Below are 27262 nucleotides of genomic sequence, written 5' to 3'. Positions count from 1 at the left end.
TTTTGGTTTGAAATTCTTGTTCCATATGTAGTTTGTTATTGCTTAATGTTATGCCAGGTCTGTTTTCACTTTGTCAGCATCTCGTATATAAAAAGTGAGTTTCAGTGCTGCCTTTCCAGCATGGGCATCCCAGAAGATGCAGTTGAGTGCAAATGAAGCTGCAGACTAGTGAGCAGAGCTTTCCACTTTAGGTTGTTTCTGGCATAATGACGTGGCATAGCTTCAAAAGCCATGGGACAGATGAGCTCCTGTTAACTCCATGCAGTCAGCAAACAGAGCTGACGTGACATGTGCTTAGACCTCATTTTTGTCTCTGCTGCCTGATGAGTTCCCACTGCCAGGGTTTGTGGGCAGTCCTGATGGCTGGTACCAGCATTGTGATAACTTCTGACACTGACATAAAGCAAGTATTGCTGTGTTCCTGCCTGCTTCACCCTGGACAACAATCATGTGGCCTCACCATGCCATGTCTGTCCCTGCTGTGTCTCCAGCCCTTGGCCTAGGGTGAGGACCAGCACACTCCTGCACCCTGCACTCAAGCAGAGGTGGGACAGGCTCCTCAGAGGGCGAGGGCCATGCTGTGCCAGGCCCTCCAAACCCACCTGCTATCACCAAGCAGTCACACACAGGAGTTCAGGAGAAAGTTGGATTAGAGCAAGTAACTCCAATAGATTCTTTTATTCCTGACTCCAGTTTTTCACTGAAGAAGTTCCCTGAGGTGTATGTACTTGTAATTGTTAGCTTTCTTTTCCATGTATGCAACCAGTTTGTGTTGAGATGTAGATTTTTTTTTTTTTTTTTTAGCATGCTTAACATCCATTGGCAATCAAATTCACAATGTATTGCCCCCAGCATTGAGGACTGCTTACTTCTTAGTCAACTGCCTTGAGCTTCATTCCTACTGTCTTCATTTGATGGCTCCTAGATCTTGTATTAGATGAAGGTAAAAAGCCACAATATACACGGAATGTAACTTTCCATTTTATCATCTGGTCATGAAGTTTTGTATGGCTCTTCAGTTCTTCATGGTCACCTTTTGTCCTCACCTCTCTGAACAGCGCAGTGTCATTTACAAATTTTCTCATCCTGTTGCAGATTTCCATCTAGGATGAGGAGTGGTGGCTCCCTGTATACATATCAGTGGAATTCCATTCATACCTTACTTGCACTGCAAAAAAGAGAAGAAAAAAAAAAAAAGGCTGTTCACTCTGTTTTATGTCTACCTCTAAAATTCCACCAATTCACTTCAGTGGAGGTCCAAGCTCCAGTTAGTCTACCTGGTAGACCTCTCTGGGTTCTTTATAGGCCCTGACAGCTAACAACACCTCTCTCTGTCAGCAGCTCTGTGCTGCTCTGAAACACCTAAATGAAATTGCTGTGGATGCACAAGATCCTAAACTTCATTCCATAACATTAAGTACTATACTATTTAACTTTCATGTGCATAGATCCTGTATTGAATCTAGCATAAAGTACACACCAGCACCATGTTCTTTTCTACAGAAACAGAAGGACAGAAGAGCATTTAAAGGTACTTCTTTTTCCCAGTCCTTTGCTTGTCTGGGAAACCCATATACTTTTCTGATAGAATGACAAACATTGAGCTAAAGACGTCAGCACGGTAAGGAGGCTGAAGTCTTTTTTTCCAGCTTTTCTCTTATGTGTATTTTTCATCAGCAAATCTTTGGATCTGTGAAGATGGCTATCACTGAAATGAGGAGGGTTATGTGTGAGGCAGAATTAACACACTATTTAGACCTGAGATGGAGCCTATCTGCAGGCATCTGGTGCTTGAGGTTTTGTAGGTGGGTCTTGGCTGTGCCCACTGCACTTGAAGCTTCAGGATCCAGCTCATGGGGCCCCTTCCCAAAAACACACCAGAGGTGTGTCCTCTGCATAGGTGCATAGTCCTAAATGTTGTGTTTTAATAAATGATTCCACTTTATGCCAAGGATGTGATACATCTCTACAGTAATTAGATTTGGTTCCAATACATTTCATTTATTTACTTAAATATGGTTCTCATAAGAATGGTGGAAGACGAACACTGTGGAGATTAGTTATTTCAAAATGGTAATTACAAAAAAAAAAAATCCCAAAAATCCCAATTGACAAAGTCTTTTGAACTCAACAGGCATTTTTCCTAACCATATAGCGATGCACTCTTACTGTATGTTATGGTTGGGCCTATAGAAGCCACGGAGCTGAACTGCCCCACTTTTTCTTGCAAATAAGCATCATGCTTATTTATTATACAGGAAAGTGTTTTCCATCTGTATAGGTATATTTCTATCCTTACATACGTATTTAGCATGCATTTTTAATGCATGGTAAATGAGCTATTTGCCTTTCTACTGTATATATTTTCCAATGCCCTCATCTGCATTCAATGTTGTACTATATCAAATCATAGCCTGATCAATAAATAAACCATAAATGTGTATTTTTAAAATGTTAATGTTTTGTCATCTTTTGCTGAGACTCTTCATATGTTAAAACATAAACACTGCTGATTCATGGCTTACCACTGTTAATGGCATGAATAAAAGCTTTTTTTTTTTTTTTTTTACTTTAATTTTTATAACCACGTATTTCTTGACAGCTTGTGTCTGCAAGCTCACGTTTTTTTGGGGGCATCAAAATTCTCTTGGAAACAGCTGTGGTGTTGTGAACACTTTGTTGTCTTTCCACAAGTGTATCAGCAGGGAGATTGAAAGGAAACAACAAAGGAAGCAACATTCAGTTACCTTGTAAGTAAGCACTCACCAAAAAATTTAAAAAAATAAATAAATAAATTCCGGTACAGAATGGTGATTATACAAGTATACATAAAAGCAGGGAGAAATTTGGGAGTATTTTTATAGAAAAGTCCCTACAGCTAAAATACAGCTGCAGTGCTGAAAGCAAATCAGATGCTAGATTATTTTGTGAGGGTAAACAACGTGAAGCAAAGCCTGAGAGGAGATGTTGCTATTACATAAGCCACCAGTTAAATTGTATAAAAATTTTGTAACCCCTGTCCTGTGCCTTGGGGGTATAATTGCTCTTGAAAAAAGAAGCAAGGCAGAACAACCAAAATGATAACAAATTTCCAATATTTAAGGGCTAAAATGTTGAAAAGTACAGCTTTCTTTCCATGAAAGAAAGAAAAACGTCTTTATAGTACTCTATTGAAAGTGTTTGGGATTACAATACAAGAAGCTAACCTAGGTGTAGGTGAATCTTTCTTCATGTTCAGAGAGCAAAAAAAAAAAAAGAAACTAAGTAATGTGAAAATCAAAAGATGAAAGCATAATGAAGAACTTTTAAGAATAATATGGAGGATAATGATCTCGTAAAATAGGTTACCAAAAACCTATTGAGGGACTTTAAGAGATATCTCTCTGCCTTTCAGAACGTACAGCAGAAAAAGGATAGAGAGTTACAGGAGCATGAAAGAAAGTGAGATAGAGAGTACAGAATGGAGCAGATTTAACAATGGGAGATGTTGCTCCATTTTTTATTATGTAAGTCCTTACCCTGTGCTCATCACTGAGCACCTGCTCCACCTTCGTGTTCCCTTTATCAGCAGACTCACCCTGTCAGAAAGCATGAAGCAAGCTCACTTTTTTTTTTTTTATCCTGATTCTGCATGGGAACAAGTAAGCCTAATGCAGTAGCGCAATTGATGTGGGTCTTTGTTGATCTTTCGTACCCAGTTAGTAACTTTTGAACATACAGGCCAATTTTAACTGTAAATTACCACATTTCCAATTTCGTGAACAGGTAGAATCACAGAACCATAGAATATCCCATGTTGGAAGATGCCCATACAGTTCACTGAACCCAACAGCTGAGTAGTGGGTTAGAAATAACAGAAAGGTCTTTCAAAATTCCTAAGCTCTATTATGAGCTCAAGCCAGATTAAACCCCACGAAATCCATATGGTCTCTCAAACTCGTTATACAAATATCTGCAAAGCTATCTTCTCCATTGCTAATGCTTGTAGAAAAGCTTTCGTGACTTCTTTCAATCCTGGGAACGTTTTGTTGCTGGATCGAACTGAGGAACGTTTATAACACAAGACTCTGTGTGGTATTCCAACTGTATTGACCAGCCCAGTAAAATATATTACCAGTCTGCAGAGATCTTGGCCCTTGGGCAAATTACTGGTTTTCACCAAATTTACTATTCAGTAAGTTATATGACATGAAATAACAGGAAAAATATTAGGGATGGGTTTATCCCTACAGCCAAAGGAAGATTTTAAGGGACTGTACAGTGCATCTGTTGCACACTTTTTATGTTGAGGTATTTGTTCATTTGTGTGCCCTTGTATCAAAGCTGTATTTTCATCATCTTGCTTATGAATTTTAAAAGACAGTTACTCAACTGAATTGCAAGAGGAAGTCTATCTTGAATGTGAAGTGTATTGCAAATATGGAGGTTACTGCTTCACGAAAACATTAAGACAAGAAGTCTGGCAAGACACTTTCAAAAATTGAGTTGCAATCCATTCTTTTATAATGGTGGCAACAAACGTTTTATTTTAATTGATTGCCCATCCAAATAATGAAAGCTTTTTTTTTTTTTTTTTTTTTTTTTTTTCCTAAGAAAACTTGTTGGCTGTATTTTTGAAAGATTGGTGCAAGAGAGACCTTACTCTGGAACTTACTATCTTAACATACCTTAATATCTATATCCAAAATAGCTGAACAGGTTGCATGGTTTGGTTGGTATTTAACACAAATATAAAAGGCAAAACCCCATAAATTGTCCCTTGTACTTGCTGAAAATTATGCTGGACTGCAGTATTTCAGGGCAAAGTGGTAAATTGCTTATCATTGTTTAAAAAGTAGGCTTGTTGAAAATAATGTTGAGTGTTGGGATGTTATTTAGAAAAGGATTCTATGCTAGAAAGTGCGAACCCACTAAATTTTGTATGATGTAAGTATTATTGGAAATACTGGATTATTTTAGTTATAGATATCTACAGAAATAAACTTAAAGTCTGCAAAATTTGATTCTAGATGGAGCTCTAGCATGGTCCAGTAAAGTAACTGTGGCATTCCAAATGCCAATCAGAAGTCTGTGTTGGGAAATATTAACGTACCTGAAAAATATTTCCAAAATATCTCTTCCATTATTTCATGTTTTGTTTTAATGAAGAACCTTTTGGGGAAATTGCTATGCTTGAATAGCATGAAGAATGTACATGACATTTTATTTCATTCACCTGTGACCCTGCCTATTATTCTCCTCAGCAGTTCAGGAATGAAACATTTCATAAGCTATTTGCTCTTTACTGGCCAATTAATTATTATGTACCTCATTTCTTTTGTTTAGAGGTTAAATTAAAATAACGTATTTAGTTTTCTGTGAGTTTGGGGCTACTCTATAATTTTCTAGGCTATTCCAAGGTGTGTATGTTAGTGTAAGATAATGCTGGCAGGTCACTAAAAGCATTTGCTTCTGCCTCTTACTTCACAACACCCCCAAGGCATGCGTTATCTCGCAGTACCACACATCTTGTTAAGCCTTACATTTTCTGCAGTTGATGGACAAGCTTACTGTCAGGGTCTTAGCAGAAATGCTACTTTTAAATGTTTATAGCTTTCCCATTGTCTACAGTTCAGTGCTAAGATGCACATCCATTGTATATCGAATGTGTATAATAGAAAGGCACTTAGACTGAAGTCAAGAAAAGGATCAGGTTAGTAATAGTTTTCTTTGAAAAACCATACAATTGCAGATAGATTTTAAGTGCAGAGCTGCTAGTGCTGTGATGGCCCAAAAGCAACACCAAGACCACCACCAATATTTCAAATTATTTTCTCACTTAAGAAATAATTTCAGTATAGAAGACACTAGTAAGACACAATTTACAAAGACTTGGCTGTAGGTTGACTTCTCAATTATCGTGTGCAGAAATACCCCAACTATTGGGAAGGCCTCACAGAAGAAACCAGGTGTTTCAATTAATTGGCATTTTATATTTCTAATATAAGATCTTAGATAAGTTGAATTAAATAAAAAGATCTTTTCAGTGAGGTTATCCAAATGGCTTAACTGAAGGTCATTCTTAACATGGTGATTCTGTGATTCTGTAACATGGACCTAATGCCTGACTTGTTGCTCTGAGGCGTTAGATACTGCTCTCCAAGAATTATACATCTTAAATCTCTGTATGCTGCTATGTGTACACATCCTTAGCCATCATTATGTAAGAATAAAACCTTTAAGTGGATCCCATAGAAACAATGATATCAAAAATCAGGGAAACACATTTTCTTTAAATGAAGGTTTCTGAAAAAATACCAAACGTGTGCATTCATTCCTTCATTACATCTGTTGTAATAACACTAGTCCAGGTGGCCTGTATTATAAATACATAAAATCATGTTTTTGTATTATGTAATATTATTTCCTTTTGGAAGGTTGTCTGTTTTCATCAGGAAAAGGTGTTGTGTAATTCTTCTGGTATGTGTGTATTGAGCAGATGGCTAGGTAGTTAATTCAAGAATCCAGGATGCTGGACAAGCTAGTGGAAATAGTTGTTAATTTTGACTTTCTGATCTTACCTTAAGAAGGAACAGGCACAAACCATATTCATGGAACTAGACACTGACTCCTTGAGTGCCAGAATCCCTGAGCAGTGGCTCTATAAAATGAGGTAAACATAAGCATGGATTTAGTTTCTAAATTGTTCCTGAAGCATGAGATTAAACAAAATGTTGCTGGTGGAACTATAGCTTTGAAATTCTGGACCATTTTGAATTTGAAAAAAATAACATTTTGTTAATGGAAAATACAGATAATTTGAATTGTAAATCAGTTTCCTTTTCCTTTAATATCTATCAAGTTTTCATGAAATACAATTTTCTCATATTGCAGCTGAGAATCATGATGTACACTTGATTCTCCAGTGAAATCCTCCAGCACTTCACAACATACGGAAACACATTAAAGTCTTTCTCCATTTGGCAAACATGATTTTTCCACTTTAGTGCAAGCAATCAAGCACTACTTCTTTTTATTTTGCTGCTTATAGAAAAATTCTGACCTTTTGCGTATCCAGTAATATGATGGAAGTCAGAAGGAGCTTGTAGAGCATTGTTGTGGCACATAGCTGCAGTAAACATACTCCATAAATGTAGCACAACATAAGAATCAAAACGAGGTTTACTAATGATCCTTATTTAATAAAAAGCTACAGTAATAGCCCCCAAATACTGCAATAAGACAACCGGGAGCTGTAGTGGTTTGGGGCCATCCATTATTGTTGAGTGCTTTTAATACAGTTTGCAATAGTAACCTTTCTTTGTTTTCTGTGTGAGCTGGCAGGTTGCCTTTGAAGCAGAAGAACAAAAGTACAGTGGAGTCATACACTAACAATGCCTATTTCCTTTTTTCTTTCTGCATTAAATTCCCAGAAGCAAAGAAAGTCAAATTTTTAGAGGAAAGGAGAAAAAAAAAAAAGACATTTTACACCAGATTATAATTATTTCAAGGTAAATGGTATATTGCTATTTAACTGTAATCCATTGGTATATTTTTTCTTTGGTTTATTGAAAAACTCAAAAGGCCAAAATATCATAATTAATGACAGAATTGAACCACAGGCACGTATGTTCAAGTAGAGGAAATAGACACAGACTAATAATTTCCTCAGGCTAAGTTTTATATAGAAAAAAAGCAAAGATTCTCTCTCTCTCCCTTCCCCCTCCCCTCAATTAATTATCTTCTTTTTAGGATGCTACTATCTGATTTGCATATAAGTGCCTTCAGGATGCCTCCTGAGGTGGAAAAGGTGAATGTCTTCAAACACATACATTTTTGTTCCTACCCCATGAGCGCTCCAAAGTCATGTGGTTTCATAGCTGGAAGGCTTCCAGGTGTGAATGCTTTAGAGCTCTTTGAGATTAGGGAAGCAGATCAGAGGAAGAAATGGTACACCATGTATTAGACAGTAGTATTATTCTTGTCAATGTTGGTATAATAACATTGTTATTGTTGTTACAAGCATATTATTACATTCATGAAGTGATTATGAGGTTGTTTTTATGGTCAGGAGCAATGTGAGAGGCTGCTTTCTGGTACGAATAAAAGGAAAGTGAAGATATTTGGAGAAAGGGAGCAAAAATGAAGAGAAATTTCAATAACTCGCTTTGTGACAGTGAGGCTTTAAAGGCATGGAAGAAAAGATTTTAAAAAAAAAAAAAAAGAGAGAAGAGAAGAGAAGAGAAGAGAAGAGAAGAGAAGAGAAGAGGAGCTTGAATTTTGTTTCCAGAGTGCTGTGAAGAGAGTCAAGATGTAATTGTAGCCAGAGAAATGAGGGAAAAAGAATATAGATGGAATGCATTTGAAAAGTAATGAAAGAGGGTGGCCCAGAAGGAGGTGAATTACTGCAGTGGAATGTCTCAAATGAAAAATACTGAGATGTGTGCTCTGCTTGTCTAGTGACACTTGATGACATAGAGCTGTATGAATTCACATAGTAGATGTCAGAAACCTGCAGGTAGGCCCTGATTCTGAGCAGCTGTAAATTAATATATCTCTGCTGGAGAAAATGGAGCCATACCCCTTTCCATGATCTGGCCGTGTTAGCAAGCAATTTCACATATAATCAGATTATCAGAATGCAACATAACTATCACAGAAGATGAATTTTTCAATTTGCTTGTTAAAAGCAAACAATAAGCCCAATAAGATCTATTTCTTAGAATAGTAAATAAATGCTGTGCATGTTTATTCTAAAGAAATACATCATTTGCACTGCAGTCATTAATTCCGTCATTAAACTATGCCAGTTCAGAGTTCTTAAAAGAAGACATGTCAGAAGGCTTCAGGTAGTGGTACCTGGAGGGACTGAGTCAAGCTATCCTGACATGTCAAGAAACCTTGCTCCTTCCAACAGTCGTACTCAGACACACTGTGATTTGTCTTCTTGCAGAGGTTAATTTGAATCAAGACTGAGTTATGGATGTGTTGTAATCAAGCATAAAATATTTTTATGCTGAGGTTTGTTCTACTTCCATGTTGTGCAAGAGTTACAGCTTGGAGTGGTCCTTCTGAACTAGAGCATGTGCAGGTTTTTTTTTTTTTCCCTGGGTCCTAAGTCTTACATCTGTTTTGCTGACTGTGCCAAGAAAAAGGGTGAACAGCAAGGGCTTCAGCTTAGTGCCGTCTGGTGTTTTGCTCAAGTTGTAGTCTTCTATTATGTATCTATTAGCAGTGGGGTTTACGACAGTTTTGTGTCCTAGGAGCACACTGTACATCTACACCTGTCTGTGTCAAGACTTCTGTATAACCATCCAAGATTTTATGGTCTTTACTGGTAAATCATGTAGATGTTCAGAGAGCAAAAAGCTGGAGAACCTTGCATCTATACTGAAAGTAACATGCCTTTCATGGTGCCTTGTTACATGATTTCATGCTTGTTTAAACCAGACAGAAGATGATTCAATGTATAGAACCTATACTCCATATTCTGAATATGGAATTTCTTTTGCTAAAGTGTTTATTGTGTAGTTCATCAGAATGATGCAGAGGTGGGTGCCAAACTAGGTTTGTTTCCCTATAAACCAGCTAACATCCTGAGCTCACATTTCAAGGGTCATTTTTGGTAGTTTGGATAATCAATCAAAAAAAGTCTGTGATCAACAAACCAGAAAAGGATCCGTTTGAAAGGTCAGGCAAGAAGTCACAGTATCGACTAGATGTATACTCCATGAACACCATTAGTACAAACTGTGTAGCTATTAAAAAACTTTCTTTTTTTCAGAAGAAAGGAACTTGAAACCACATAGCTAGCCTCTGCACTGAAAACAAGGCATATAAATTGAAGGATCCTTAACGGGTGCTCTGGGTTGTAACAAGGGACTCGTGGCATGAACCAGCCCAGCTATCATTGATTTTTGATCAGCAAGCCATGTTTCTTGAGAAGCTATCTGCTTTTCTTCCTTGACAGGTGAAGCGTGATGTTTTCATCATTATTCCAATGCTTTCTTCAGCAGTGTTTACAGAACATTTTGCACAGATGATGCCCCATTCAGGAGAACCAGAACTGAAGGTTTTCAATATTTGCTTCAATTTCTTTCTTGCTTCTTTTCTGAACAATTTTTTAATTTTAATTTATACATTTTTCAGACAACTCTGCATTGCAAAGCTGGATTCTAAACCTATCCTTCAGGGCTTGGAGATGATGATGGTGTAATTTTGCTACATCTAACATTAGGCTGAGGCTTATCACCAGGTTTTCACTTGGTTTTGCAGTTTGCGCAAAGTTTCTCTGTGTCATTTGGTGTCATTATTCCAGCTTAGAAATATCTCTAATTAGAATAATCTAATGCAGAATTTTTTATTATTATTATTATTATTTTATTTTTGTAGCCTTCATGTTCTGTATTTGAACAGCAGTGTGCAATCCATGGTCAGTTCTTGAACTCAGTCCTGAAAGGAGCATGGGTTGAATTTGCTGACTGCAGTTTCAGTTACTCTCAGATTTTTTCGCTGGAAGCAGGACGGACATTTAAGGTCACCCTCCTTCCTCCCCTCCACCCACCCCCTAAAACATTAATTTCTCTCAGAGACAGATCCTCATACTATGCTTAATCCAGTTACGATGAGGAAACGCACTCTCACTGGCGCCTTGTGCAGAAGCAAGGCGTTCCCTTACAAGAGAGATTTATTCATTATTTTCTGTTCTGCCTGGCACGTATGCTGTGTGACTACATACAGTTGTAAAAAGGAACTGATATACATAGGAGATAATGTGAAGCCAATAAAATGCTTAAAGCAACACCGTAGTTGTCTGAGATATATTAGTTATGCTATTTTACTTCCTAGATTGTCATATTTATGTTCTTTTTATGGAGCTTCAGCTGTTGCCAAATTCAAGAGAAATAAGGTGCAATGTCCTTGAAGCAAGGAATGCCCCTTGCTCTTTTTTATGAGTTTCAGTGCAGCTGAATACCATTTCTTCTTTATGAGACTGTCATGTCAGGACTAGTTTTGCATGTATCAGCTGTTACTAACCTGGACTGGATCTTAGCTGTTGGCTGATTTTTTCAGAATCTTTTTCAATCTCATAAGCTTAGCAAAGTGTCTGCATTGATTCCTGTTTCACTGCTGCCATCTTCTGGAAAATTTTTAGTATTGTTAGGTGATTTTTTTAAAAATTATTTTTCTATTTTATTGTTATTACTATTTAGATTAAACCTGACAATCAGGAGGTGAACGAATACATGCTTCTTCTGGGTGGCTTCAGGAACACAGTATCATGGTGTAAAGTTCATCTATGTAGTGCTGAAGTTATACAAAGATTTTAAAAAAGAATTCAGGGAAAGGTGGGGCCTAATTTCTGTTGTAATTTGGTGTGAATTAGGCACTAAGTAATTGCTTAACTCTCATCAACTTCCCAACCTTCATGTTCAGTAGTTCATTTCAAGAGCCATGTTAATGAATCCATCAGAATTCCAGGTCTTTTTGCGTATGTCAGTGTGCAGCTGGATGCTCAAATTTGCAGGGCATGTATGCATAGCAGCAGTATTATCAAAGGGAAATAGGTTTGTCTTACTGTGTGAGGGTGTATTAATCGAGCTCCAAAGCTTCAACAGGCAGAGCTAAAGCCACAAGCAGTAAAATTCCTTCTTTGTGACATTTGTTATGAACAGACACATGCATTCAGCAATAACATCTTTTCCAGATTTGAAATGATTTTAATGTGGTTTCCAACCACCTTTTTTTTTTTTTTTTTTCCAAAAAAGTCAATTTTTGACATTATGCATGTAGTGTGCTACATCTTCTGTAGTATAAAAATATTTTGAAAAGATGTGCTGTTCTACACATTATAGAATGCTTTCTCACACTTTCTAAAAGCTTCTCAAAATAAGTATAATTTTCCCCATTGTTGTCCCTGTGGTATGACAAACTGGAAGCCCAGTTCTCTCTTCAGCTCTTCAGAGCTCTCACACAGGTGAGGTGAATATTAGGGACAGGAGCATCTTGCTGTGTTTATCAGCCTGCTGCTGCAGCCATCTGCCAGCTTTTAAATTTATTTGGCTTCCTTTTTTAAAGATAGCTTGGTCAGCATCAGTCTGGGCTTCTCTTCCCAGTGCTCCAGGGGGCAGGATTGTTCTCCTCACAGTAAAAGCTGTGCATTTCTTCTGAGGGAAGTACCTGGGCTTCTCTCAGCTTACTACTTCTGTTCTGTCCTTTGCAGCCCACAGAGCACAGGGCATTTCAAGCAGGAGCTGGATGAAGGTTGCCAATCCACATAAATCAGCAAACAGGAAATCCAGGGAGGTCTGAGAGGGGTTGTCTGCCTCTTTCACCAGATTATCCCTAGGTTAATGCAGCCTGATGCAAGGCAAGCTCCAGGAAGCTCTGTCTGTCTGCAGACACCAACTCACCATCACTCACTGCAGAGGCTCAGCGTGTGCCTGCTGCCGTTTAGACCTGAGGCAGTGAGCCCGTGGGTTGTTTTGGAGAAGTCAGGAGAGGGGCTTTCACTTTTTTATTCAAAAGAAAGGCATTGAAATCTCAAAGACATTTTGATGCAGATCTACTCTTAAAGCTTTTAATGTTTATAGAAAATTGCTTCTTATAATATTGATGGTAAATTGCTTTTAGATTGCAAAAGCTACACAAAATCTGCAGCTACGTGTCTGATACCATGTTTTGACAGATTGTCATGCACCTCACAAAGGTTTAATTTTAGATGAAATATGAATAGTAAGAGAATGTACTTCATTGTAAGGAAAAAGACCAAAATTACTCTGTGAGCACTACCGTGCTTTTCAGTTGCATTATATCTGTTAAAACTGGTGTCATTAAAAATGGATGCTTTTTCTACTGTGGCATTTATCTTCATTGTTGTATTTGCTGGTTTTCTGTAACTGACAGTTGGCAAAGCCACAAATCCTAAGTGCATGTAGCTACTGCAGATGGTAAATATTCCGATTTAAAAGGTTATTGCTTGTAAGCACAAAACATATGAAAAGATAGGGCACGTGGCTGGTGGTCACACACTCAGTGCTGGATAGAGAAGTGCCAGAGGCAAAGTCATCCCAGTATTTAAAATGCGTGGTTCACAGCGGTGGCACAGCAAGGAGTGTGACATTTGGTTGTGTGGTTTTTGTTTAGTTGGTGTTTGTAGTTGTTTTTTAAGGATTGACTGACTTTAGATGGAAATAAGTAATAAAGTACACTGTTTCAAAGTAAAAAATGCTTTGTAGTTGTTTCTGGAGATTTGAACTCCAGCCAAGAGTCAGATTGCTTTCTTACTCAAAATAAGAGTATATACAAGGCTGCTCTGAAAGTAACACCTCCTATTTTATTATGTTGGCCTGCAACATCAGAGGCAGATGTTTGTGGTATGACAGTAGAGGTAGAATCTTCCCACCGATACGCCACTACATGTTGTTGCTGTGTGAGAGACAGCAGCAGAGGGGCAGTCTGACAAAATGGCATCTGACACGGAGGTGCAGATGAAGCAAAGGTGTGAAACTGAATTTCTCCATGTGGAAAAAATGGTGCTTACTGACATTAATCAACACTTGTTGAATGTTGATGGAAACCAACCAGTGGATGTGAGCAGTGGGTGGTGCATTTCAGCAGTGGCAAAAGCAACAGCAGATCACCTCCTTTGGTGCAGATTTTTGCAAGTGTGGAATGCAGGCTCTTGTTCATTGCTGGTGAAATGTATAGCTAATGGTGGTGACTGTGTTGAAAAAGTGTTTTGTAGCTGAGAATTTGCTCTGTCAAATGGTGTTGTTGTGCCTTTTTGTATCTCTTTGTAGTTTCCATGGAAATAAAGAGGAGGCATTTCCTTTGGAGCAACCCATGTATGTATGGTAAAACCTTTTCCAGTCAAACATGATGTCAGGATTGGTTTTTTTTACAGAATCACAGAACCACAGGCTGGCAGGGACCTCTGGGTCCACCTCCTCCAACCCCAGCTCAAGCAGGGACACCTGGAGGAGGCTGCCCAAGCTTGTGTCCAGGCTGCTTTTGAAGATCTCTGAGGAGGAGACACCTCAGCCTCTGGGCAGCATGTTCCAGCACTGAGTTACCTGCACAGTATGGAAGTGTTTCCCAGTGTTCAGAGTATCTTGTGTTTCAATTTGTGCCATTGCCTCTTGTCCTGGCATTAGGCACCACTGACAAGAGCCTGGCTCCATCCTCTTTGTCCATAAATACCTTCAGGAATTTGTAGATATTTATGAGATCTCCTCAAGCCTACTCAGTCCCAGCTCTCTCAGTCTTTCCTCAGAGCAGAAATGCTCTGTCATCTTCACTGGGCCTTCACTGGACTTTCCAGTAGCTCCACATCTCTTGTTTTGGAGATCCCAGAACTGGACTCACCGGCCCTTGGTAGAGAAGGTCACCTCCCTCACCCTACCAGAAATACTTGCTTAAGGCAGCCTCGGATACCATTAGTCTAAATTGCAGCTAGGGCATGCTTTTTCACCAGGAAGAATTCTTCTCTAGCTATGTATCACTTAGTACTGGGATTATAACTCATCCTTTGTAAAGTGCAATTGAAAGCTATATTTTTTTAAACAGAAATACACTATAAAGAGAGATGACATCGAGTATTATTGGCAGAGCCAATCTATATTGAGACTTTTTTATAGCTTTGATTTCCTTTAAAGCATACTCGTATTTTTTTCTATGAATCATTTCTCCAATCAGCAGCCTATAGTTTGACTGCAGAAGTTTATTTAGAATTGAACCTTGTGCCTTGTATGCTTCTACATTTTTAAAGGCTTTTTTTGGCCAGTTGATCATGTTGTCTGGTGAAAAAAAAAGGAATTCTTTGCTGTTTCAATGTTTTATTTCTGTTACTATTCAATAAATCATTCTCAAGGCAAAATATACGTATATTTGCAGTATATATATATATATACAGTTTAAAAAAAAAAAAAACTGCTACTATGATGTGAAAAAATAAACAGCCATACATTTGCTCTGTACAATTTTAGAAATTGCTAGGTGGAACTTGCAGGAGCTTCTGAGTTGTCAGTGTCTACTTATTTGCTCTCCCCTGTGTTATTTTCATTTACTAAAAAAAACGAATCATGGACATACTTTACTTCTACTGGGCTGAGTTTTGACTGTATGAAACAGAGTGTGGTTCTTTTGAGTAGTGATCTGAGATTACTTGCAGGGTGTCCAATGTTTAAACGTTGGAAATTTTCTCCCTTACAGTGCTGCTTTGTGATCTTAAACTGGTCTTTTTGAAATCTGTCCTCAATGACATTCAGGTTTTCACATCAGTTTAATTGACATCAGTGTATTTTAAGGTTTTGTGACTGAGGGGTATTATGAATTAGGCTCCAGTCAATAAGGTAGAAATAGTAGAGCTTTGTTGCTTCATGGGAGTGGGGTGAGGTTCACTTGCAGTTCCAACGTGCTCCAATGCCCTGAAGTTCAAAGCTATACAAGTATCATAGAATGGAGAAATTTTTTGTTTTGATGTATAATATATAACCAAAAATGTGTTAAAATACATAAAAATGAGTCTACTTAGTTCCATGTATGTCTTAGTTTATGCATTGCTTGCTGTGCATTCCTTTTTAAATTACTTTAGACTTCTATTACAGTAGCATTGCACATGCATTTTCTGACAGCTCTTTAAATAATGAAGTTAACTGCTGTCACCTGTGGTTTATTTCACCTTTAGGTTGAATTGTGGTTGTAACGTCGTGCTCCTCTGTTTTGTTTAGAGGTCTGGGGGGACTTGATTTTAGATTAAGGAGTGGGTGGGGGTTTTGAAGATTGATTTCCTGAAATACATGTTTTCCTGGAAAAGCAAAATAAAAGTAGTAATCCCTGCATTTTAAATGTAAGGTGATAGATCTGTAATTTTTCTTTGTTCATACAGTCATAGTTTTGAGAGACCTTTGCCTCTCTTGCCTTCTAGTTTTATGCTACGGTCAGGGTGTTGATCCTGCCTTCGTTCAGTAGCTTTAATTTTCCTGATTGTCATCTGTAGTGATTGGCCGAGACAGCCAGCACTGAATGAGTAAAGGAAGGTCAAGAAAAAATGCAGAAGAACAGAGAAGCAAAAACAATTTTGATAAGGCTGGTTGTCAGTATATTTGCTATGACAATAGGTCATATCAGATTTCATTCTATGACAAGATTACAAGTTTGATTAAAAGAAAAATTAATTACACAAAAACTTCAAATTACAGAATGTTCTGATAAGGAAATCACCACCATAATATATCCATAAATATATCCACTGGGGGACTGATTTGGAGCTGAAATGTTTAGGATGTGTGCAGCAGCATTGTCTCATTGCTGTCAGCTGGCAGAGTATGCATGCATCACTGGGCAGTGGTCCTGAGGTTTAAAAACTGTCAGATCACAGAAAGTAGTCCATGATCAGCAGAGTATTGCTAGCAGAATTCAATAAGGACTGATAGGAAACCTGTCACAATTCAACACTTGACACTGACCCAGAATAAATACAAAGACTCCACTGATACAGCACTGCAACAACACAAAGATTAGCCAAATATAATTAATGACAAAAGCCACTCCCCAGAAAAGTGCCATGAATATTATTTGGGGATGGGGAGAGAGAAGGGGAAACTCAGAGTTTCTCTGCTCTGTTGAAGAAAATTATATATATAATGATTATAATACATAAGTACTTTCACAAGAAGAATATAGGAAATACTGAAAGACTGTTTTACTCAAGAAATGTGGACAGAAAGTAGTAGGTGGAAGCTGAATGCATAAAGAGTCAAAGTAGAAATTAGATGCAATTCTTAAAAGTGATTTTGAAGGGCCATTAGAACACTGTACAGTAGGTATTAGTTGATCTTCCCTGGATTTGAATGTTTGTTTTGGCCAAACTGTATGACACACAGTCTGTACTCTGTCTAGCTAATAGCAGTGGATGTCGGAGGGAAAACTGAGCAGCCCAAAGGTCAATATAGACTGCACAAGTCTGGTAAGAAATCTGGGGTGCATACCTGAGTTCAGTACACTGAAGCCCCTAACAGTGCACCCATAGTGCTGCAGCTTAAACCTCAGCTATGACTATGTCAGTAAATTTGCCTTTGTTTTGTAGACTCAAGAGGAGGTGAAAGTGTGAAAGAAAAGGAGCCTTCAGTTGAGGAGTAACCTAAAAGTAACAGTACAGAGCCGAAACTTGAAGCTTTGTGTAGGGATAAGAATGGAAGTATGGAATTGAAGTTGGAAGAAATCTTATTTTAGCAGGAATACTTCACAAGCATTATAGGGAGATATTATCAGTGCTAGAAAAGAAAAATGAGACATATGCAGTAGGCAAGAAAATGAGAGTTATGATGTGTAATACAAAAGAAAGCAAATCTTTGAAAAAGAAAAAGACAAAATCCTGTTTCCAAAAAAACAAACAAAAAAACAACAAAACAATGAACAGCTCAGCATATCAATGACAAACTCCTTTTCCTCTAAAATAAGAGCTAAAGTCTGCTCACTCTTCCAGACTTGAAACTATAAATGGCTTGATCAGGAATAACTCTGTCTATAGCTCAGCTTCATCATCCAGTGTTTCTTTCAGCACCAGTTGTGGCACTTTGCACAGGCCACGTCTGGAGTGCAAATTCCCTTCAACTGAACAGAGTTTGGACTGATTTTACCTTTTGTTGGAGTGATCATAGAGATGGGAGAATTTTAAAAGCAGGATCTGGATCCCTGTTGAGATTTTTAAAACCTCCTGTTTTGAGGTCATTTGGATTCAGGGTTTCTGCATGGACCTATCCATACATTTTTGCAGATATTCCAAAGCCTGTAATAGCATGCGCACAGGTTATATTAATTTCCAGTGTCCAAATCCCTTAAGTGCTGCAGGAATTTTCCTGCTAATCCTCATTTTAATGCATAAACCTAAAGGGTAGGTTTAGGACCTTTGGGATTTATTCTTTGTGCTAGCTGTTTTACAACTGAAGAATCTTTCAAGGGTAACAACAGTAAGTGCTAAATACACTGTTCTTGAACAGTTTGTGTTATCATAGTAATCTGCCAGTTTTTCAGTAAATAAAGGGAAAGAAAGTGTGACTGTTGTTAGTAATTGCACTACTTACAGTAATTTTTAAACACACTGTAATATTAAACATATGCAAAAGTGTTGAATCCTGGGTGAACAACTTAAATCTTTTTATTTCCAAGGGCAAAATAGCGGAGTTAGTGTTAATCAAGCCACAAAATACAAGTTAAATGACAGCATTTTTGTGGTTGCTGTATTTCATTACTGAAAGTTTATTATATTTTTCATGTTTGAATGTAAAAACTGAATGGAGCTACCACAAACTGCTCTTTGTTGTAAATGATGTGCGTTTTCTTTATGATGCATGCTTTGCCATATAAAAGGCAGTGCTTAATGTGTTTCTGTTGGGAGATGCCTATTTATTCTGACAAACCGATCAGCCTCCAGGGTGTTCTTTTGCCACAGAACTGATTTTACATCTCATCCATTATCTAATCAGATGTGAAAAGAGTATCTTAGCTCAACAAAAAAAAATCAAGCTTTGTCTCATCACAAGCATGTGACAGGGTCACTCATGGGCTTACTTGCAAGATACAGAGTGGTTAGTGGAGAGTTCAGTTTACACACTTATGCACACTTCCACTAGAGCAGGCCTCTGAGGAAAATGCTAGTAAACACATTGATCTGCTCGTGAAGGGTTTTTGTTTAAATGTAAGAATAGAAAGTGGCCTCTTTAGTGAGAAAATGCATTTCACATCCTTAAATAATGCAGAGTGAGATTGTGGATTTTATTGTTATAATAAATAGCAACACTTTCTAAACTACATTGTGAAGCAACTGAAATATCTTTGCAATATGTATGTCCTGGTTTGGTTTGGTTTTGTTTTTTTTTCAATCTTTCTTCAATACATCCTCCTTTTTAATATTTATGAAATGTTTAAAATAGCAATTTTAGGAGATTGGAGAGAATAAAGGAAGCTGAGGCATTCTGTGATCATGCAGTGATACCGCGACTGTATACAAAGCCCTTTCAGACAAATGTTTTCAGTCTGACATATTCATAAGAAATGAATTCAGTCGTTCTTAGAAAAGTGACAATAAGGCTTGAAAAACTTCAAAATGAAATTGGAAAAGATGGAATTTTTGTCAGACAAATGTCTCAGTGTCATGTTCTCCTGATATCCTTTATTCATTACAAGCGAATGCAGCTCTGTATCTAAAAATCAAGGCTGTTTTATCAGTCTTGCTTATAATACAGGTCAGAACAGCTTACTGCTGAGAGATCTTTCAGAGTCTAGACTGGCATCAAGACAGCGTGGCTTTAAAACAGCAAAAGAGAGACTCATTTTACATTATTGACTTTCCCTCTTACCTGCAAGGACACAGAATTTAATGCAGCAGTGATGAGTCAAAGATTTTGACACATGTCAAGACAGATATCTTCATTTCAGAGTTTAAAAAAAGGCATTGAATGTGATATGTATGAAGCAGTTTGGATAGGAGAGGCAGCTCAGACTGGGAGAGGAACAATTGTTTTATGCATCTGCAAAAGAATGAACTCTTATGTAAGAAAAAATGTTACTGAAGGTAGATGAAATCAAAACAGTTGCTAGAAATCTAACAAGGGTCTCATGGGAGTCCCTTAAAACCCACGCTAAGTGACCTATCATTGCACTCTGACTGTGGGCTTCTTAAACCAGTTTATAAAAGTCCATATCAAGGGTATAATTCTCTAGAAATCGGTGCTTTTATATAACTTCTATAAAGTGATGATCTCCTAGTAAATTCAGTAATGGTTTTCCATAGAGAATGCATTTGACTCAGAAGTACCTATAGGCTGCTTCCTTTAGCAAACACTATAAAGCAGAGCTGCCTGTTTTAGCCACCACCCTTCTTGTATAGATTTTGTTACAGCAGAAACACACGGAAAGGTACGCGTATGATTTTGTCCCGAAACTGCCAGTGTAGCAAAATCTCATTTTTAATAACGGCATTTATTTTATTTCACCAAAGAAGTGTATGATAATAACTGCAAAATTGCCATGTTAATGATCAGATTGTATAAAAAGATGCACAATTTGGAGGATTATGGGAAATTAATGGGATGAGGAGGCCAAGAGATCGTCTGCTGTATGACTCTTCACGGCTGTAATCTGCTGTCTGCATCCCTAATGTGTTTTTATCACTTCTGTGTTTTGGCTTGTTTTCCAGTTTGTGTTCTGCCGTGAATGTAAAGAAGAATACCATGAAGAGGAATGCAGCTCTTTCCTCAGCGCACAGGGAGCTGTGGCCCAGAAGGTAGAGATACCCACAACTCATTGCATCTTGATCATTCTGCTTTGCCCAGCAAGAGTGACATTTGTTAAGTTGATCCTAATTATAATCCTAAGCCAAAACAATTTTGTTCATGATGAATTATTCTGGCCATTGGGGTTGATTTTGTGGTAGATTTCAGTTGCTTTGATTGACAGAGCAACTGAGTTGTCAGGAGCACACAGAGGTCTGCCATCAGTTGATAAGGAGAAGCTCTTCCCAATGGGCTTCTGGGGCTGTCTCTATTTAATGTGAACACCTCTGAAAGGCTTTCTTTAGTCTTCCTGCCTTGCAGCTTATATTCAGTGCACCAGCCAGGAAATCACGTGGGTTTGGACTGAATAACAAGGTTTTTATAGAGCCTGTGGGAGAAAGTGCTGTTGATAATTTATGTTTTAGCTTAGAGAAATAAAAAATGGATTGCCTAGGCTAGAAGCTGTTAGCTGATAATTACTCTAGGCAGTTCTGTAATGTTGTGACTATTGTAGCTATAGCCCTGGACAGGAAATTGTTTTTCTTTCCTGGCATTTCTGTTTGAGATTGAGGTGACTGAAGTTTCCCTGCTCTCCATGACTAATCAATCACAGTCAATTAAAACAAAACAAACAACTGCAACAGCAACAAGAAACAGGAGAGGTTCCCCCTAACTATCTAAATATCTCACAGCTTGATGGCCAGGCTGATCTTCTAGGAAATAAAACACTATAATTCAGATGTCTGGAATGCTTGATGTTAAGAGGTAAAGCTAACCCAGGCCCCAGGCAGTTCAACACAGTAGATGCAGGATTGTAAGCAGGTGCTGACAGGGTGTGCAGCCAGCTCTCAGCTATGCATGCACAGCTCCTGTCAGCACCTACAGGCAGGCTCTGTCTTAAGCTGGTATTTGGGCCTCACTCTTTGAATGCAGAGACTGAGATGGAGCTGGGAACCTGAAGGGAACCTTTCCCATCAGTTACCATGAGGTGGTTCTTTTACTATACTTTGGAGACAATGCAGGAGGCTACGACCCATGTAGAGATGTTTCTCTTTAACTTTTCTTAGTGAAGCTCCTCTACTTTATAAAAAAGAACCAATGCTCATCAAGACAGAATTAATCAGATGGTATCCTAGCATGCAGGACATCTGTCTCCAGTGCCCTGCAAGTGGTGTATAGTAGGAGGCTCAAAATCCATCTAGCCCAGAGCCCTGTCTCTGACAGCTCTCAGTTACTGATGTCTAGAGAAAAGTGCATGATTAATCATGCTTCATTCTCTGAATGTTTTCCCAGCTTCTCGAGACTTATGATTCAGGTATAGAATTTTGTATTTAGCAGCGAACAGCGAATTTTTATTCCTTAAATTTGTGCAACCTCCTTTTGAAGCCATATGTATACTTCTGTCATTCACATTACTTTGTGATAGGGAGCAGCTTGGCTGTCCTCTGTGAAGAATAAGCTTGCTTGTTTGCAGCAACCTTAGAAAAGTGTTCCAGCTCCCATTCACATCTATGTAAAAACAAAACAGCTTCAACAAAGACATTGGAAGATTCTTAAGTTAAAGTATCCAATAACTCGGTGAAGTAAATCTCAAAATCTTACCCAAATTATACAGAGCTAGAAATTGAACATGAATAGTGTGCCTCTTATCCACCAAGTTATTTATGTCACTGTACAAAGTACTTCAACAATTTTGAGTCATTGAAAATTAGAGCGTGTATAATTTCATGCTGGATAAAGTTAGAAGACCATAGGAAGAAGTGGTTTGTTTTAAAGACTTGCATATTGCTCTAGCTTCTCCTAATATTAGTTTGAGTGCTACATCCATCTGATCCCAAGTCTCGCCCAGTTAGATCTGTTAGCTTAGGGAAGTTGGTTACTATTGATGTTCCAGTGTAAAGTGAACATTTTAGCTGCTCATGAAAAACTTCCATTTTCAGTGGTCTTGAAAAAGCTGTTCCAAGAATAGTTAAATGGTGTCAGGATATCTCTTTTAGCTGTGCAAGTCTGTTCCCCAGTACACAGAAGATTAGAGACTACTCAAAATTCATTTCGATGCTAACTTGTGTGGAACACAATTGACTTACATCAGCCTTCTTGTTCTTAGAAATGCACTGATCAAATTCCTCCACAAGATGGTGATGTGCTACTAGAGAAATGTTTTTACTCGCTTCTAGCAAACACTTGAGCAAACTGGGAACTAGCTAAAGCAGTACCAGCCGAAGTGCTGGTGAGATGCTCTTTTCATCTGAACTGCACCAGTAAAAAATTGTCTTGCATACATCACAAGTGTATAATGCATACAAAACATTCACAAAGCCTATGTGGAAAGAGGTGCATGTGGGACTGTTTCATCTGTTTCACTGACATTGATTTAAATGTTTATCCACCTGTATTTTCTGCTTTTGTCCTTTTTGTCCTCTTTCTGTGTGTGAGAGCTTTTGAGAATTTGCTATTATTGTACTATTTTTCAGACTATTATAACTTTGACCATGTCTGTCTAGTTAGGAATAATACATTTCCAGGGTTGCCTTTTAGGGCTTAAGTTCCTCCAGTTTGACTCTTACCTTTTCCCCTAGTCAGGATCCTTTCCATTTCATTTATGTTACAAACAGATCTTACTGCCACAATAGCTAGTAGTCATATTTAAGAGTCGACCACGCATGCAGTCACCAAACCATTCTGCTCCAGAACTGATGGATCACAAGATCACAGGATGTGTAGTTTTGGGAAAATATCTTCTATCAGAAAAATACAGTTTTTATTTTATCTCCTGGCAGCTATAATAGTAAAAGGAATCTTCCCTTTCCTTAGTGTTTCTACACTCACTTGCATGTCTTGACATTTCAAGTGTAAGAGGAAACACTGTGGATAGGTTTAGGCCTAAGTCAGTATGGTGGCTATGAATGTAGGGGGTCATGAGGAGTGGAAAAGAACTTGAAGCAAAGCCAAAAAGTGCTATTGTGGAAAAAAATGGATGGGCAAGGATTGATGGCGACATTGAGAGTGAGAAGAGCTATGTTGCTATCAAAGCATGCTCTTGTGGTCCCAATATCAGAGCACCAAGAGAGCCATCTGCTGCCTGGGCACTGCCCATGCCATTCCCCTGCTTCACCAGGAACAGGGAAGCATGAGGCCTGGCACTGCACACCTCCCTGCTTGCTGTTTAGGGTAGAAAAAGAGAAATCCAGCAATGGGAATGCAGAGAATAAGCTAGCATTAAATACTGGTATATTAAGCTCTTACATATTTGTGTGCAGATATTGTGTGGTCTATTGGGATGGATAAAATGTCCTCTTTTCTACAAACGTTTCCATTTTTAGCCCTGATCTCCTGCTGAAAACTCATCCTAAGAATGTACTGATTATTTCTCATCTTAATGCATAGGTTACATAGTTCTAGGGGAAAAAAATATATATCTGAGCCAACTTTGATTGACAAGCTTTCTTTTAAGAACATTGCAGTTTCTTAGGGCTATTTGAAGATTAGAATGTGAGAAGTAATCATGTTTGATGGATTAAAAGGCACAGTGTGTATGATGGAATCAGTGATACAATAAAGGTGACTCCAGCCAGATTTAGATTTAGAAATAACTGCTTAGCACCTGCTACCTACACCACAAAACCTGGCTCCTTTTAACCTCGTTCATACATAGACGGAATCCAGCTATAAACCAGCTTCCTGTCTAAATCCACAATTTAAAATTAGACTAGCTAAACTGGCACAAAACCGTTCTGAACAGTTTGGTTTTTACCACTAACACTAGCACAACAACTGCTGTAAACCTAAGCCTGCATGAAACATCCCTGGTGGCTAATGTCTTAAAACTTGCCAAGTTGTCCCTTCTGCTCCAAGCTTAGCTATTAAAATCCTATCAAGTCATATGTACTCTTAGTCCCAGTCTGAATTGCTGCTTTGCTAGTTCTAGCAGCCCCAGCCCTGCAAACTGTGTGATTCTGGAAAATCTAGCACTAAACATGAATGTTTAGGTGTTGGTGCAGCTACAAATTAACAGTTTCCGTTACATAAGTTACAGAATAGGTTGTGTGAATGTCTGCCATTTTCTTAAACTGAAAAAATCTTGGTCCCCGCTGAAGGTGCTCATTTTAGACTAGGTTAACTATGTGTGCAAAGTCAAGATTTTATTGTCTGTCTTATCAAAATATTAACAAGTTAATCAAAGAACTATTTTTAGTCCATTTACAATAACAGCAAGACTTACCATTCAAATTTAGTCTACCTGGACTTATGCAAGCGTTTTGACATGGTCTCCTACAACATCCTTATCTCTAAATTAGAGAGATATGGATTTGAAGGCTAGGCTATTAGGTGGATAAAGAATTGGTTGGATGATCTTAGCCAGAGGGTTGTAGTCAACAGTTCTGTCACAAGTGTCCACCAAGGTCCATCACTATGGCCTTCCAATATTTAAAGGAAGATTATGAACAGGAGGGAAATCAACTTTTTACACATGTAAACAGTGATAGTACAAGGGGGAATGGTTTTAAACTGAAAAGGAGGAAATCTAGGTTAGACATTAAGAAGAAATTTTTTTCTCAGAGGATGGTGAGATGCTGGGATAGGTTGCCCAGAGAGGTTGTGGATGCCCCATCACTGGAGGCATTCAGGGCCAGATTGGGAGGGGCCCTGGACAGCCTGATCTGGTGGGTGGCAGCCATGCCTGCAATAGAGGGGCTGGAAATGGATAATCTTTAAGGTCACCTTCAACGCAAGCCATTCTGTGATTCTATGATAGTTAAAATTATGGATATGCAAAGTTTCTGATGTTTTTCTGGCATTATGTAGGACTTATTCAACAACTTTTTTTGCCTCATTCTTCACTGACAACTGCTCTTCATAGCAGCTTTCCTCAAGCACATGGGTCAGAAGGTGAGGACTAGGGAAGCAATGTCCATCCCACTGTAAGCAAAGATCAAGTTCATCTACAGAACCTGAACATCCATAAGTGTATGGGTTTGGATGACAATCTTTCCAGACTGCTGAGAAAATTAGCTGATGTAGTCACCAGTCCACTCTCAATGATATTTAAGAAGTCATGGCAGTTGGATGAGGTCCCTGGTGACTGGAAAAAAGGTAACAGAGCACCCATTTTTAAGAAGGGTAGAAAGAACAACCCAGATTCTGACCTGTCAGCCTCACCTCCATGTAGGAAAAGATCATGGAGCTATGCTAAGGTACATAGAAGGGAGAGGGATGATACAAGCCAACCAGCATGGCTTCACCAAGAGTAGGTCTTGCCTGACTGACCTACTAGCCTTCTAGTCCCCAAACCTGCCCTTTTCAAACCAAACTTCAGTTGCTTGTTGCTTGGGTCCCAGTTTTTACTATGCCCCAATAGTTGTTGCAGGATCCAGATGTCAACTGTTTTTCTTCTACTGGCAGTATATGACTTACCTAGAACTCCTGTCAGCCCAGGAGCCTCTCAGGACAAACCACAATTAGTCTAGCTCCTCAACTGCGATGCAGCAAAGCCTGGAAGTACATTTTTTTCCAGATCTGATTCAGTTCATCAGTACATGCTGCCTGGATCCTGACTACAGATGCAGGATTCAGACCTTAGTCATACACCTTCAAGCAAGTGATAAGCTCTGAAGTAGAGCCATCTGATAACTTCTCAGAAGTGTTCTTAGAGGCTCTGTGCTTGCAGAGGTGTAACATGAAAACATACCCAGGCACATTAACATCCAGGAAAGCCTGTAACATCATCTGGCACTTTGCTGAAGTCTTTTATGTTGTTGTTCCTGGAAAGGCTCCCATCTTACCTGGGTTGGAAGTGAACCATCCTTTATTTCCTCCCATTGCCTCATGTATGCAGATCTTTAAATTGCCAGTAGGTGGTATAAAATATTCAGCTGTGTCTTGCTAGATTTCCCTTCCCAATCACTGAACATCTGTCTCATCTCTTATGAACTCTTTGCTGTAAATTTCCAGCAAGCACAAAGAATTGTGAAGGCTGGTCTCTGTGTACGTGGCAGTTTTCTGTAGTTATGCAGGAAAACATATTGGCTCACTGTGAACAGGAGCTATTTCAGAATTTAATTCTAATGTGGAATTCCCAAACAAAGGCACTCACATAAAATTCTTAGCTGAATTACTGAAATGGTAAAATCCTAAATATTAAGCTAATGCTTCACAAAAATCAGGTTTGATGCAATGTATTTCTTACAGCATTGTAAGTGGATGTGAGCATAGTGAGGCAATGCATGGTGCATTTCAGTAGTGACAATAGTGACAGTAGCTACAGTGGGTCACTTTCACTTGTGCATTGAGTATGACATTCTGGCTCTTGTTCATTGCTGGTGAAAAAATGCATAGTTAACAGTGACTATGTTGAAGAGTAGTTTTTGTAGCTGAGAATTTGCTCTAGCAAATAGAGTTGATGTGCTTTTTGTATCTGTTGTAATTTTGATGGAAATAAATAGGAGGCATTACTTGCATAGCAACCTGCATGTTATTTTAAAGAAGTAGTAAAATTTTTTCTTTGACAATTCAGTGAATGGTGAATTAGTAGGGAAAACATATGTGTCACATTGGTCTCCACTGGTATCTGAATCAGCTCTTGGTTATTGATATTTTGTATTTATGCTGTAGAATACTACAACTATCACTTGTACAATTGTTTATTCACTATTGCAGCAAACCTTCCATAGTGCTTTTAGAATAGTGGAAGACAAAAGATGTGGTATTTGAAATGGTATGTGATGACCAAGAGTTAAAATGAAAAGCATGCAGTATCATAGAATCCTAGAATGGCTTGGGTTGGAAGGGACCTCGAAACATCATCAGGTTCCAAACCCCCTGTCACGGGCAGGGCTGTCAATTGCTAGATTAAGTACTAGATCAGAGCACCAACCAACGTGACCTAGAACACCTCCTGGGATGGGGCATCCACAACCTTTGTGGGCAGCTTGTTCTAGTGCCTCACTGCCTACTTAGTGAAAAACTTCCCTAACATTTAATCATCTGATCTAAATCTCCTTTCCTTT

At 38.4% G+C, this 27262-nt stretch overlaps 1 protein-coding gene across 1 annotated transcript in view; it reads left to right on the top strand.

Annotated features, from left to right (window-relative positions):
- The window catches only part of PRKN (parkin RBR E3 ubiquitin protein ligase), a 685723-nt gene that overhangs the window by 646557 nt on the left and 11904 nt on the right, over positions 1 to 27262 (top strand). The window contains exon 10 of the mRNA XM_042820470.1: positions 20180 to 20266. Coding sequence (XP_042676404.1) covers positions 20180 to 20266 — 87 coding nt within the window. The remainder of the gene's footprint in view (positions 1 to 20179; positions 20267 to 27262) is intronic.

This window comes from Centrocercus urophasianus, unplaced genomic scaffold, assembly GCF_019232065.1.
Source record: "Centrocercus urophasianus isolate 14NV4802_14NV808 unplaced genomic scaffold, USGS_Curo_1.0 seq_10, whole genome shotgun sequence".
NCBI lineage: Eukaryota > Metazoa > Chordata > Aves > Galliformes > Phasianidae > Centrocercus > Centrocercus urophasianus.
The sequence above is the reverse complement of the archived record's forward strand: the minus strand, read 5'-3'. Positions and strand labels throughout refer to the sequence as shown.